The sequence below is a fragment of the Anser brachyrhynchus genome, assembly GCF_964034855.1.
Source record: "Anser brachyrhynchus genome assembly, chromosome: 1".
NCBI lineage: Eukaryota > Metazoa > Chordata > Aves > Anseriformes > Anatidae > Anser > Anser brachyrhynchus.
The window spans coordinates 1,865,336-1,880,095 of record NC_137694.1 but is presented as its reverse complement, the minus strand read 5'-3'; the positions used below and the strand labels follow the sequence as shown (position 1 = coordinate 1,880,095).

Below are 14,760 nucleotides of genomic sequence, written 5' to 3'. Positions count from 1 at the left end.
GCCTTCCAGGTCTCATTGAAGGAGGGGAAATGGAGATGTCAGTCCAGAGATGGAAGCTTCAAGTGAAAATGAAAAGAGTGAATTGCTGGAGCGATGGGACCGATGTGTCTCAGCCAACAGCTGGAGGTGGTCAAGGGGAAAATGTTCTACCAGGGAACAACCTGAAGTTGAAGCCAACTGGGAGCTCCCACTGTCACCAGTCGCAGGTGATGGGCAGCAACTTCAAGGGCTGGGTGAGAAGCTCAGAGATGCTCATCCAAGAAGATCACAGCTCCGTTTCTCCAAAAAGCACCCGTGACCACTGCTGTGATCCAGGAGCGAGAACGTCTCCTCACCGTCACTCCGAGCCCACCCAGAGTGACTTCTGGCTGCCACGACCTTTGTGGGGGGCTCAGAGGGCTTTCCCCGGGTGGGATTTGTTCCTTCCCTGGTCCACCAGGAGCCCCCAGCCCAGCCTTGGGAGGATCCTTCACCAGGAACCTGACTTCTTGGGATGCCCCAGCCCAGGACCACACGTTTCCAGCAGGGAGATCTCCATCCCCGTCCTCTTGGCAGCACAAACCCATTTCTGCTCGCAAACCAGCACCGTGAGGCATTGCAGGAGACCTCACTGATCCCACCAGGACTGGAGCAATACTGGGACCACGGACTGGGTTTCTTTTCTTGGCTGCTGCCTCGGGGCAATCTGAGTTAATTCTGCTGGACCTCAGGGGGTCTGGAGAGTTTGAAGGGCTGTCGATGGGGCTTTAGGGCACTACACTGGGGCAAAACCCTGCCAAGCTGCTGCAGCAGCCCCAGGCATCAAAGAGAAGCCCAAATGATTGGGATAACGCTGCTCATTGCTGCTTGAAAACAGGCATCCTTAGGGGCCACAAAAACCTTCTGCATTTAAAATACCCTCGCAGGGAGTGCTCAGCTACCTGGAGGAGCGGGGGAAACGTGTCTGCGTGATCCTGCAAAGTCCCAGCGCTGACGACAGCCCCGTTTTCGGGTGACTCTCAGCGGGTTGTCGGGTTCAGAGGTCGTTTTTGCCCCCCTTTTCCTCTTTCTGAATGGGGAGAGGCACCGCCGGCCCCGTGACGTTGCCAGCTCCCTCTGATTTCATTTTAATGAAATCATGCCCAAACGAAGGCTCCACGTCTGGAGTTACGACTCAAACCCCGTGATCACTCATTTTTATATATACACAAGGGAGGGGAAAAGCGTTTCCATAGAGAGAAAAAATATCGCAGCCCTCTTAATAACAATAAAAGAAAAGCGAGGGTGCAGAAGTTCAGGGGAAGGCGCCTGATGCCTCTCTCCTCGGAGTGAGACAGCCGAGCGAGCAGCAGCCCCTTCCCATCCCGAGCACCGAGGACTGCCAGGTGAGTGCCTGGATTTCATTTATTAACCAGCAGCCGGCTTCATTTGCACAAACTTTAAATATTTCATTTCTTTCCTTGGGAGATCAGGTTCCACGTTTCTCTGCAAGGCAAAAAGAAAAAAAAGAGCAGGGTAGGGAAAAGCAGTTGAAAATACTGTAAGAGACTCCCCGCCACCACCACCAGTGAAATATCTTTTGGGTTATTATAACAATTTTTGGAGGTAGATCAGGCAGGGGAAGGGTTTGGAAATCTGGAAGTGGGGACACAAATCGCTGCTGATGTTAAAGGGGCGAGGGGAGAGGAGGGCACAGCCCCGTCCACGTCGGTTCAGCCTGGATTTCGGAGCCCTGGGAATCAGCATCATCAGGAGGCATTCGTTAGGGAAGCAAAAGTGGCATCAGACAGAAAGTTTTAAAAGTCTTACAGGTCTCATCCGCTCTGTTATTTTATTCCAGACTTACTTTTTGATGGGAAAAAAAAAAAAAAAAAAAAAAAACAAAAACTCAGCTTAATGCGGTGCCTTTGCTGCCGAGGAGCAAATAGCTTCGTCCCCAGTTTGCCAGAGCTGCCCCGCTGGAGTGATTTACTTTTCTCCCCGAAGCCAAGAGGCAGAGCTGTCCTGCCGGGGCTGCTGGCTCCATCTCACCGTAATGCCTGGAAATCGCTCACGGGCGTCCCGGCAATTTCCACCCACGGGTCACCCTCCGGCAGCAGCAGATTTAACTCCGACTTGCTCAGCTCTGCCGCAGGCAGTTTTTTCTTCTTTTCCTGCTTTTTTTGGGAGGTGAGGGGGATCCACTTTCAGCTTTTTCTAGAAGCAATCCAAAAAAACTTTCTGGCAGGGGAGTAAAACCCCTGTGAAAATATATATATATATTAAAAAGTAGCTGTTGCTCTCTGGACGCTGAATTTCCTTGCTGCTTTGCCTTGCTTTTTGTCCTGCCTTTTCCCTTGCTCAGCTGAGGTTCCCAAAGAGTTTTGCTGAGCAGCAAATGCCCATGGAGCCAAACCGCCCATTTCAGTACCGGGGGGAGGCAAGGCAGCGGGGAGATGCTGCTCGGAGAGGGCAGCGGCTTCGCAAAGCAGCTCAGCTCCCCGCCAGCAGCGCTCTCAGAGCCCTTCCCGCTATTCGGGTGGCAGCTTGGGGACATGCACGGTCCCCGGGGGAGCAGGGGCTGCAGGCAGGGGTGAGGAAGGATGGCGGTTTCTAAGTTCATGCCTCGATCTCCCCTATCCTGCTAGCAGGGACCACAAGGAGTTTGCTGGGGTGGCTGCATCATCTGGGGCTGAAATGCATCTGCGTTGGGGCGGAAGAAAGATGCTTGTCCTATTAAGCTTTTGCAAGCAAACTCTAAGCCCCAGGATTTAAATTTCAGATTTGGGGCTGAAGGAAGGAGAGCTTCAGGCTCCAGATCTCCATCACAGGGGTGTTGTGTGCCTGGGATTGGTTTTGATCCCCATCCTACAGCACTGATTTTGCCAGCACCGCCTGGGTCGTTTCCCAACCATCTCCTGTCTGGAGACAGGGCAGAGCTAAGGGGACAAATCTGCCCCAACCTCTCCCTGAGAGGGGCAACGAGGGCAGAACTAAGGGGGTGAACCTGCCCTTATCTCCACCAAAGTGCCGGCAAAGGGCAAAGAGACACCAATTTAGAGGCTGTGACTCGGTGGCAGGAGAGCAGGTCCAAGGCGACAGCTCCTGGAGATAAGGGGGTGATCGGATTTTGGGGGACATCCACCCTAGAAGGACCCAAGCGAGGTTTCCCCACCCAAGGGGACTTGTGCACCTTGTCGTGCGGTGAGCTTGCCACAAGATGGGGCCAGATGATTGGGAATGGCAGCCCACCTCCAGCCCTCGGTGGGGACACTCGTCTGCCCTCGGTAAAGGCAAAGACCCCCCCGGAAAATCCCCTGTGGACTTTTAGGGGGCCCTACGGAGCAGATGGGTGGGTGTATAGGGAGATGGGTTGCTTCCCAGAGAGGCAGGACTTGGAGACAGGGAGGTTTTGCACAGCACGGGGGTTATTCCAAGATTTTCAGCCTCCTTGGGACCCCAAAACAACCGTATTTTGAGCAGGGAGTGATGCTGCTGTTATGATGTTGGAGGTGCCCCAAGGTCCCCCAGACAGGGCTGTCCGTGGGGGAGCTCCATGCCATCAGATGGGGCAACCTGTCCTGCAGCCGGGGTGGAGGGGTCCTGGGGATGGAGCCATGGGGTAAAGGGGAACCCCAGAGCAGGGCTGGAGAGGGGACACAGGGACATCATGTAGGATGGGTGGCAGATCACCCCCAGTACCAGAGCCCCCTGTACCTGGCTCCCCATGCCCTTTTCAGACCAGGCTGGGGGAGTGGTTGGGACAGGCAATTCTTCAAAGAGCACAGAAACGTCTCTGGTGGCTTCAGGTGGACCAGAGAGGAGCTGGAAGGAAAACTCACCTTTACACCAACTGGTGGCACACACGGTGGAGGCATTAGCAAGGTGGAGAGGGCTTCACAGGGACTGCAACACGATTGCCCCAGGCAAGGAGGTGCCCACAGGAGAAACAAGTTCTCCTGTAACAGGCAGTTGCATTTCAACAAGGAGATGGCCAAATCCCCTCTTCCACAGAGGTTTCAGCCTTGCAAAGCACCTGGGAGATCCCACCTCACACCCAGTACCCCCCAAAAAAAAGGGTTTGGGCATTGCATCTTGGAGGAGGAGGCCCCGAGGCAGCTCATTCCCCTAAGCATTAGCTGGGACCTTGGGTGGGACCTGGGAGGTGAACCCAGGAGGCTGGGACATGGGAGGACGGGGGGACGGTGGTGCTGGGACCCCCGGGGAAGCTTATGTCCATCTCTGCCCTCCCCTCGGTCTCTCCGCCGGGCAGGCCACCGCCATGCCCCACGCCAAGCTGCTGCTCCTCCTCGCCCTCCTCTGTGCCACCGAGACCAGCCGGGCCCTCCGCCTCTACAACGCCGCCTCCATCTTCAGCTGCCTCAACGCGGCCCTCGCTGAGGCCCAGAAGAGCCTCCCGGAGGAAAACGCCGTCTTGGACAAGCGTGGCTACGACTACCACCCATCAGAGGAGGCGTCCAAGGAGGAGGAGGAGGAGGCAGAGGAAGACAGAGGGAAAAGGACATTCCCTGGGGAAGGCCATTACAAATACACCTCCCAGGCGCAGGTGAAGGGGAAGACGTACCAGAACCGGGCCAAGAGCGACCGCCGCACCAAGGTCACCCTCTCCCTCGACGTCCCCACCAACATCATGAACATCCTCTTCAACATCGCCAAAGCCAAGAACTTGCGGGCGAAGGCCGCGGCCAACGCGCACCTCATGGCCCAAATCGGGCGGCGAAAGTGACCCCCGCGGGGCCGGGGGGACTCGGAGCAGAGTTGGGCACACGGGGCCACCACCCGGCCCCGGCTTGCCGGCCAGAGGGGACTGACAGCCATGTACGATAGCAGTATTGTATATTTTTGACCCATAGAGCTACCTAACTTTCATATCTCTTCTTCCTCCTTCTCTCCTTCCCGATCTCCCCCCAATTCCTCCTCCTGGACATTTCCACACGTGGGGAAGAGGCTGGTGTCCGCAGCAGGGCAAGGGGACGTGTCACCGTGGGAAGGTCCCGATTAAAGCTAGTCTCTTGAGTTTCCAATGCGTTGTTCTCCCGTCACCTCCCCCAGATGCTCATTCAGGGCCTTTCCAAAACCTCCCTCCAGCTCCACCTGGTCTATCTCAACCCAGGCCCTACTCTCTCCCACGTCCCCTAACACACATCCCCGTACACAATCATTGCTGCATCAGGAAGGGAAAACCAAGACTGTCCAGGGGATCTCAGGAGGGATTTCCCAGTTTGTCCTGCTGGGCACTGTCTAGATTTTAAAGCCGGCCTGCAACCACCCATTTCCTCACCAACACCTTCAGCCAGGAGGCCATCACCCCCCATCCACGTAGTCCTTCAGGAGCATCTCCAGGATGCGGGGTGGCTTTGCCTCTCTCCGCCGTTGTTCGAGGTGAGTTTGGACCCCAAGAGTTGCAGTTTCCTCCCCAGCCACTTCAGACCCACCCTTGGGTCTGTCCGTGTTGTCCATCCCCACCATTCTGCATTTCCTGGCAGACCTCCGTGCAAATCCAGGTGCGTGAGGTCCCCCTTCACATCCCTGCCAAACCACCCTACTCAACCTGCTCCCCTTTGCCCACCTTCCATCAAGCCCCAGCTCACTCAGTGCCCACCCCTTCACCTTGGACTATTCATCCCTTCCTCCAAATCCCCTCCTCTCTTCACCTCCCAGCCCGCCTCCAAGATGATACTCCCATCTCCTTTCCTCCATCCCAGCATGTGGAGGGAAACTGGGGAGGTGGTGAGAAATTTGGCCCTCCTTCCCCAGGAGACATTTGCCAATAGCAGCCAACATCTCCCACCAGCCTCATCCAGGGAGCCCCCCAGGTGGGACATTGCAGGGGACAGGTCTCTAGTGGAAGGGTTGGCAGACGGACCCACCAGACGTATGCAGGGACATAGATGGAGGCATCTCCTCTACATCCCTCCTCTGAGCACCCAGAGGAGGTAGCACAGCTGGATTCATCCCCAGCAAGCCCATGTTTGGGTGGCCAGAACTCCTAGTTGACCACAGCCCTGGGACTTAGGACCAGAATTTGAAGCCTGAAAAGAAAAAATCATATAAATACACCTGATCCTCCAGCATCTCCCCCTCGTACACACATCTCCAGCAGGCAACACACCAACATGCCAACAGCATCTCTGTGCCGTGACCACCTCCTTCCTCCACCCTGGGGCTGAGGACGGACCAGTGAGGTCTTTCCTCGTTGCAGTCTCCTCTAGCCTTGAACTATATGGCCCTTTATATACATTTATATATAGCTTTATATATTTTATGGCCCAACAACCTACATGTCCATCCCCCGTCAGTACACTGAGCTCTTGTTCAGCAGTGCACAGTCGCTGTCCCCATTTTACACCTGGGGAAGCTGAGGCACAGTGCCCACATGCATCTGGCCAGGCAGGGCAGGACAGAGCAAGGTCAGACCTGGCCAGACACCCGGCCAGACGTGCTCGTGTCCCTTTGTGGGTTGGCCAGAGGTGTCCCAAGCTGTCTGGACTCAGCCTTTCCAATGCATCAGGCTGTCTATAGGAGCCTTCGCTCAGAGTTAAGAAGTCATTGCTCTGGGTGGATTTCCCCTCTGCTTCCCAGTGAGCTCCAGTAAAACACTGGCCCAGGCTGGGAAGAGGCTTTTCCCTACCACCAGCTCCCATGGGGACCTGCACCAGCCCTGGTCGGGGTCCACATGGCTGTGATGTTCCCGATGGGATGGGACACGCTGGCCAGCAGCAGCTTAGATGAGGGGAATATCCCCAAGCTACTGCCTGGAAATCCAAACATCCCATCCCTAGGGCTCGCATTGGCTCTTTCTCCTGCTCCCCATTAACAAAACAATTAACACTGAAACCACACCATGGGAGCGGGTGGGCCCAAGGTGTTTGCTAGCACCAGGCTGTGCCTGCACGTGCAAAGCTGAGATGGGGCCAGCAGGTACCAGCTGATGGCAAGTGATGGGGAAAGCAGAGGTCCTCCGTCCCCACCTGCATCCCCCTGGGGGAGTCTCACCCGTACCCGGCGCTGCCGTGGACAAACCTTTCCAAAATTAACCCTCCTTCTTGCTTGGAGGGGACGAGACATAGGTAGAGGTCAGAGGAGCCAGATTTCCCGAGGAAGCTGGATGCAAGCAAGAGCACTGAGGTCTCCACCAGCCACCGCCTGGGGCTGGGAGCATGGGGATCCAAGGCTTAGGAAGGGCAGCCTTGCTGTTTGGGTGAGATGTGCAGTTTGGTGAAAGCCAGATGAGGATTTGGTCTTTCCTACCACTTTGTGCAGGGATGAAACCCCAAATCTGGTATCGCACTGGAAAAGGTGGGCTTCCCTGAGCAAAGTGTGGGTGCACAGCTGCTGTGGGCTCACTCAGACCAACAGATCCCTCCGTTTCCACCGCCAGGTCCCTTCCACCCTCTTCATAATCCTCACCCAAACATCCAGCTCTCCCCTGGCCTCCAGGAACCCCCTAGCCCTCTTTCTCTTCTTCCACGTGCCAATGCTCACATGCCAATGTTTATATTGCCAACCCACGTCAGGCCAAACCAGAGGTGTTGAAGTGATTTTGGCAACTCCCCGAGGACAGCAGGTCCTGACTCCCCTCCAGGGATCAAGGAGGCCCCATGCCCGTCTGGCTGAGGAAGGAATTCGGGCTGTATAACTCAACAGGCATTGAGCATCTGGCCAAAAATATTCCCCTGCCGAGTGGGACGGTGCCTGCGTTCACATCCATGGGGTTTGGGCTAGAAAAACAAAGACGATTTACAGCAGTGACCATGGGGAGAATTGTCCTGAGGCACTTGGGGACGTGGTGGCCTTGCAGAGGCCTCAGGAGCTGAGCCCTAAGCAGGGGGTGAGATGCACTTCAGGCTGTAGGGACACCTATGGGGAGCCACCCCTGGTGCCACGAGGCCTCCTCCTGGGATGGGATGTCCTGTCCTGCCCTGGAGATGTCCCATCCTGTTCCTGGGGTGAGCTGTCCTGCATTTTGGCTGTCCTGGCCTGCTCCTGGGGTGTCCTGGCCTGGTGTCACGGGCAGGAGCACATCAAGGTGCAAAAGTCAGCGCCGTTTTCTCGAGGAGGGTGAGAAGCTGCCCCCATTCCCAACAAACACTAACCACCCTGAAGACCTTTCCTTGCTGCCAATGCCACATCCTGGCCACTCTTTAAGGAAAAAACTCAGCTTTTGAGGAGCCCCAGAGCTGCTAAACCTCCCCAGCACGTCCCATTTTCTGCTCTCCCCCTTGACAGGCCTCAATCCTCCTGCTGATCCCAAGAAGGTGGTGGGACAGGGGGAGACCCAACCATGCCCGGTGGACCAGAGCCAGTCCCCATGTCTTGGCTCTAGCTCACATTTTAAAACTTGTGTTTCTGGGACATCCGTGTCAGTGAGTTTCTTGCTTTGGTGTGTGCTGTATAGAGAAATAAAACCATTGTCCATTTGCAGTGTGATGGTCTCATTGTTGCCTCCCCAACGTGGTGCTGAGCCATGTACCATCTCCATGGCTCTTTCAGGTCCTCCAGGACATCCATCAGCGCCACGTCACAGCCTCAGCATCTCTGGGGACTTTTTTGCCATGTAACAACTGCTATACCTATTTTAGGTAGGGGAAACTGAGGCACACAGCAGTCCTATCTCCCAGCACACTCCCCTCTGGCAGCACGACCTAGTCCCATAGGGGGACTGGGAGAGCTCCAGGCCCTACACCGTGGGTGTTTTGGGACCAAGATGTGGGATGCTGCAAAATTCAGGCAGGGCCAGGGGAGCCACATTGCTTTTGTGGCTCTGGAGCTGCCCTGGAGCTGGGACAGCCTGGCTTTCTCGTGGTACCAATGCTGGAGAAGCCATCCCAACCCTGGGACGTTGCCCTGAGGCAGGAGCCCCAGCCTGCAACTCCTCTCCATCCCCAGCCGACACAGGAGATTCAACGTATGCATTCAGAGAATTGGGGCAGAGAATAGGAATCAATTTCCAGTCCTGAAAGTTGCAAAGAAATTTGTAAAAATTAACATCAGCGTTTTCTTTTTTTTTTTTTCATTAAAAATAACCAACTCAGATTAACCCAGATACTCCCCCCAGACAAACATTTGAACGTCTTCTGAATTTGCAGAAAGTGCAAAAAAACAAGAGAGACCTCACAGGAAAAGCTAAATGAGGATTTAAAAGGCTAAAGAAAGTTCGGGCTCCCCAGGAGCAAGTCCTTCAAAGCACCTCATTGCCTCACACCACAGTCCCTCGGGGGCAGCAACACCTGAGAGCTTGGCCCACAGGTGGAGCAGGAGCCAGGAGGGAGCCTGGTGAGAGCGAGCCCAGCTCCACCTGCTATAAAAGCCCCCAGCACAGGGGCAAGGGGTGCTGTCAGTGAGGTGGGCTTGGGTTTTTGTGAGGAGCCTTGGTGGGGCAGAGATATGGTGAGTAGTTGTGGGGTCTTGGGTTTGTTTTCTGGTGGCTCTGCTTGGTCCTCTGCAGGAGATGGGAACTGGAGGAAGCTTCCTTCCTTCCTTCCTTCCTTTCTTTTTGCTAGGTGTCTTGTCCCTGGATGGGGGTTTTTCTTGGGGGAAAGTGGCTGTGGGTTGGGGGCAGCACATGAGACCTGGAGGAATCATAGAATCATAGAATATCCTGAGTTGGAAGGGACCCTTAAGGATCATCAAGTCCAACTCTTGATACCGCACAGGTCTACCCAAAAGTAGGAAGGGCTCCTGGGGTGTTCAGCTGGTGCCTGGGGAGGTTTCTAGGGCTGGGCTGGGTTTGCAAGCCTCATATCTTCCTCTTCCTCACCTGGGGAGGGTTCCCCTGCTGCTGCTACCTTCAGACCTGCAAATATCCCCTGTATGAGGGCACCCCCAAAGGATGTGGGGCTGGTGGCTGGATGGGACTAAGCTGGGTGTCCCTCTGGTGCTGCTGTGGGGCTGGGGCAGACCTGGAGAAGGGGGTGATGCTCTGGTCTTGGGGGAGGTGGGTTCAGCACCCCTGTGCTGGGCCTGGTGTGGGGGGTGTTGAGGCTGGGGCTGTGCTAGGGTTCCAACCCCAAGTCCTGTCCAGGCCCCAACTAAAAGCAAATGGTGAGGGCAGGCTTTGGGAAAGTTTTAGATAAGCTTACTTACCTTAAACATCTTGTGGGTTGGGGCTTCTCCAGTTAGATATTTGTGTTTTCTTCTACTAACCCTCTGTGGATATCTCTAGTCCAGTCTCTCTGTACCCAAAAGCTTGACTTTTTTTATAGTCTCCTGTGTCAAGGAGTTCAACAGCTCCCTATACGCTACTTAAGGTCTCTCTTAGGCTCAAGCCATGAGCAGTTGCTTCACAGGGCAATGGCTAGGTCTTGCCTAGAGAAGGTGAATAACTAGTCCCTGCTCCTCAGTCCTTGGATCCCCTCCAGCCAGCAGCTCCTGCATGGCTGCCTTTAATCTAAAGGGAGATGAGGAACTGCTCTGCAAGTCAACATGTGGAGCCCAACAGTGAGGGGCCTCTCCCGGCAGTGGTCTTCTACAGCTGCCCATCTGGATGGGGAGGCCAGCCTCTACCTCCAGAGGTCCCTTCCAACCTTCCCCTCTCTGTGGTGGGGGAAAGCGTTTGGACCAAGGCTGGCTGGGCAGGATCATGCCCTCCTTCCCGGCTGGGAGCACTAGGTGAAGCATCTGGGAAGGCTGCAGTGCCCTGCCTTCTGCCCCAAGGCAGGGTGAAGGGGAACCACGAGCAGCTCGACTCGGCAACCTTGGCGTGCTGCAGATCCAGCAGCTCTGCTCTGCATCCAGCTCCTGGGAACGGGGCTGTTGTGCAATGTAATGACAGCCCTGGGATGCATGGGGACCTACCACAAAGCCCTAATCTCTGCATCTGATCTGCCTTGGTGGGAGGTTGCAACATCTCTCTGAAGGGCTAACGCGTAGTTCGTGCTAGGTCAGTATCTCTTGGGTGCCTACTGTGGAGAAAATGTCCTGGCTGCCACCAAGCTGGGATGATGTCCTTCTTATACGTAGGCTGTGGGCCATATGCTACATAAAGACACCCAGAAAAGCCAGCTTTTGCCTTATTCCTCAGTGCACACTCATAACCTCCTCCTCTCTCCACTCCCAATGCAGAGGGAGTGCATTTCTATTCACATTGGCCAGGCTGGTGTCCAGATGGGCAATTCCTGCTGGGAACTATATTGTCTGGAGCATGGGATCCAGCCAGATGGCATCATCTCCTCCGAGGCATCCTCAGGGCGAACAGACTCTTCCTTTGGGACCTTCTTCAGTGAGACAGGCTCAGGGAAGCATGTGCCCAGAGCAATATTTGTTGACTTGGAGCCTACTGTCATTGGTAAGTGGTGGAAGGTCCCCAGCCCTCCTACTGGGGGGAGTGGGAGGGTGTCACCTTCTCTGATCTGGCATGCACTGTTGGCCATCTAAACTCCTGGTGAGGCTACTAGCTTCCATATGAAATTGCATCTAAACAAATGCGAATAATCTGGCGGACAATGCTCGTGACAATCATGAAATTGTCAACCTGATCTCAACTTCTTCCAGATGGGATCAGGACTGGGACCTACCGCACACTCTTCCACCCGGAGCAGCTCATCAGTGGCAAAGAAGACGCTGCCAACAACTATGCTCGGGGCCACTACACCATTGGCAAGGAGATCATCGACCCTGTTGTTGATAGGGCTCGTAAAATGGTAACAGTGCTATGAAGGGTCTTCTGCATTAGCATTCTGTTGTTGCCTTGGCCATCAAGAGAGGCAATGGTGTGGGTGCATCTTTGGCAGCTTGACCTGGAACAACACAATGAGATGCATGTGGGTGTATGTTGCCCTTGTTGGAACATGAGGGGAAAACAAGAGGTAACATGCACCCAGCTTATGCAGGAGAACAAGCAGCTGTGGCTTAAATGTCCAGGCAAGATGGAGATGGGTTTCCCTTATGGGTGTAGTATCTGCTGGGTCAGTCCTGAGTTGGTCTCCAGTAGTTCAACTCAAAAGGCAGCTGTTGTGGTACTTAGCTGTCTGGCGATCACAAATGAACATCTTATTACAACCAGTGCTACAGATCAGCTTCTGGCTGGTGTTCTCCCCTAAGCATCTCCTTCCCTGTGCAGCTGCCCTTGAAGGGTAAGGTTTTGTGCCTATATAAGTTCAGAAGTGCTGGGATAGCACTAAGATATGCTTGATTTAGGTAGAACTCCTAAGTGGCCTTCAAAGGCTTCCTCATTTTCTTGACTCCTAACATTAGGAGTCTGTCCCCAAACATCATTCAGGCCAGGCGCCAATCTCAACAACGACAAAAAAAAAAAAGATAAAAGAATTTGTGTTTAACAGACTTCTTCTGTTAGAAGTGGAAGGTGTTAAAGCAGTAGTAAACAACCTGGCCTTAAACTTGATGCTGAATGCAGTACTTAAGCTTAATTTAAGTCCAAGGAGGCCAAAAGAACTCCAGTAACTTGGTGTCCTGGCTCTTTCCCTGGTGCTACAGGCTGACCAGTGCAGCGGCCTCCAAGGGTTCCTGGTCTTCCACAGCTTTGGGGGAGGCACGGGCTCGGGGTTCACCTCCCTCCTCATGGAGTGGCTCTCTGTGGAGTACAGCAAGAAGTCCAAGCTGGAGTTCTCCGTGTACCCGGCCCCGCAGGTCTCCACAGCGGTGGTGGAGCCCTACAACTCCATCCTCACCACCCACACCACCCTGGAGCACTCGGACTGCTCCTTCATGGTGGACAACGAGGCCATCTACGACATCTGCAACCGCAACCTGGACATCGAGCGTCCCACCTACACCAACCTCAACAGGCTCATTGGGCAGATCGTCTCCTCCATCACAGCCTCCTTGAGATTTGATGGTGCCTTGAATGTTGACCTGACTGAGTTCCAGACCAACCTGGTGCCTTACCCGCGGATACACTTCCCGCTCACAACCTATGCGCCCATCATCTCGGCAGAGAAAGCCTACCACGAGCAGCTGTCGGTGCCGGAGATCACCAATGCTTGCTTTGAGTTCTCCAACCAGATGGTGAAGTGTGACCCGCGCCGTGGCAAGTACATGGCGTGCTGCCTGCTGTACCGGGGCGACGTGGTGCCCAAGGACGTGAACGCGGCCATCGCGGCTATTAAAACCCGCCGGTCGATCCAGTTTGTGGACTGGTGCCCCACAGGCTTCAAGGTGGGTATCAACTACCAGCCACCCACGGTGGTGCCCGGGGGGGACCTGGCCAAGGTGCAGCGCGCTGTCTGCATGCTGAGCAACACCACGGCCATCGCTGAGGCCTGGGCTCGCCTGGACCACAAGTTTGACCTGATGTACGCCAAGCGTGCCTTTGTGCACTGGTACGTGGGCGAGGGCATGGAGGAGGGGGAGTTCTCAGAGGCCAGGGAGGACCTGGCTGCCCTGGAGAAGGACTATGAGGAGGTTGGAAGGGACTCAGCAGATGGAGAAGAGTTTGATGAATAACTTCTGTGGGGAAGCAGCTTGGATTGTGAGTAGGTCTTGTATTTTTGTCCTGCGATTCCTTCCAGAGAAGGGAATTGCGGACTTGGTCTGAGAAAGTGTGACTTGGAAACTATAGCTTGGCTAAAAGCAACCCTTTGGTCAAAGTTTGTGTATGCACAAATTTGGCTGAATAAATGGTGACCAGCAGAAACATCTCCTGTCTTGGTGTGCCACCAAAGTTGCTCTTGGTGGGATGGGAGGGGGTTTTTCTGCCTTGGCTGCTGCAGCCCTACTGGGGGCTTTCACACCTGGTGATGCTGAGCTTTTCCCTGCAGACTGGGGCAGGTGACAGCAGGATGTGAGCCACCTCCCCAGCAGGGGAACTGCTGGGCTAAGATGAACACTGGGATAGCAATCCTACTCAGGCACTGGCTGCCTGTGGCTTCTCCCTGTCCAAAACACTGCTGGCTTTGGGCTTTCCAGCTTGCAGCCCTCTCCGAGGCAGTGGGATCAGCTTTCTCCAGTCCCCCACCACCACACAGAGCCCTGCTAAAGCAATCCATGTCTGGCTGCCAGGGCTGGGCTTGCCTGCAAGTCTAATTTTGAGTCTGGAGATGAGAATTCAAATGCTCCAGCTGTCTGTTGGCCCCTCCAAATGCATCTGACCCACGTCCTAGCTCACGCTTGGCACCAAAGCACGGAGCGGTCTCCCCAGTTAGACTTCTTTCCTCTTGTGCTGGGTGAGGGCTGCCCCCCAGGCACAACAGCACAGTCCCTGTGAACAGGTAATGAGTTGGAAAAATGGGTTTTAACTTGATCTCTGCAGATCCCCGGACTGAGGCAGGTTATTACTCTGCTGGGGAGTCTCCTCCCAGCAAGTGATCCAAGACAAAGAGCTGGCTGGGATGCAGCAGGGAAGCTGGATCTGCACTCAGGCTGTAATTGAAGGGCTGACAGTGTTGGCTCTGGGTTGCACTGGAGGAAAGTTTAAACAACCTGAGGTGGGGGGAAGAGTTGTTATTAGAAGCTGTCTCCACTTGCCATTACTCAGCTGGACTCCAAGGGGTGGCAATCTCCCAAGGACAACACGGGGGGAGCTCCCGGGGGTTGTCTCACCTCCAGCTGCCCTCTGCCTGGGGGAGCGAGGCTGTTTGGGCTGGCAGGGTTGGGAAGGAGCTCTCCTGGAGCTCCCAGGCCTCCAGATGCAGCTTTATGTGCTGGTTAACGCCACTCTGTTGCAAAGGGTACGCGCAGACCCCAAGGTGATGCTCAAACCCACCACAGCACCAAAAGGGGAGAAAGCAGAAAGATGTACAGGCAAGCAGCAGGTGCAATGCCAGCTGTCTTCCTTGTGTGGGTATTTGGCTGGGAGTGATGGTAGCTTGCTTATTTTTGGAG

The 14,760-nt window shown here is 54.9% G+C and overlaps 2 protein-coding genes across 3 annotated transcripts; both read left to right on the top strand.

Moving 5' to 3' along the window:
* Positions 1 to 928: 928 nt before the first annotated feature.
* UCN3 (urocortin 3) lies at positions 929 to 9,028 on the top strand. Its single transcript, XM_080575879.1, has 2 exons — positions 929 to 1,364; positions 4,232 to 9,028. Exon 2 carries the CDS (start codon positions 4,241 to 4,243, stop codon positions 4,703 to 4,705), a length of 465 nt encoding a protein of 154 aa, XP_080432005.1. The 5' UTR covers positions 929 to 1,364; positions 4,232 to 4,240; the 3' UTR covers positions 4,706 to 9,028.
* A 191-nt stretch (positions 9,029 to 9,219) lies between these two features.
* LOC308187676 (tubulin alpha-1C chain-like) lies at positions 9,220 to 14,164 on the top strand (the record flags this gene model as incomplete). Of its 2 annotated transcripts, XM_080575878.1 has the most annotated exons (4): positions 9,220 to 9,369; positions 11,044 to 11,266; positions 11,473 to 11,621; positions 12,415 to 14,164. In XM_080575878.1, the coding sequence occupies 4 exons, from the start codon at positions 9,367 to 9,369 to the stop codon at positions 13,381 to 13,383; spliced, it is 1,344 nt and encodes a 447-aa protein (XP_080432004.1). In that variant the 3' UTR covers positions 13,384 to 14,164. The 2 variants fall into 2 exon arrangements, with proteins under 2 accessions (XP_080432004.1, XP_080432003.1); XM_080575877.1 differs by lacking the exon at positions 9,220 to 9,369 and having other exon boundaries at positions 11,038 to 11,266.
* Positions 14,165 to 14,760: the final 596 nt, after the last annotated feature.

Bases quoted from the DNA above. Each gene is read 5' to 3' on its own strand.
- UCN3 (XM_080575879.1), top strand. From the start codon at position 4,241: ATGCCCCACGCCAAGCTGCTGCTCCTCCTCGCCCTCCTCTGTGCCACC.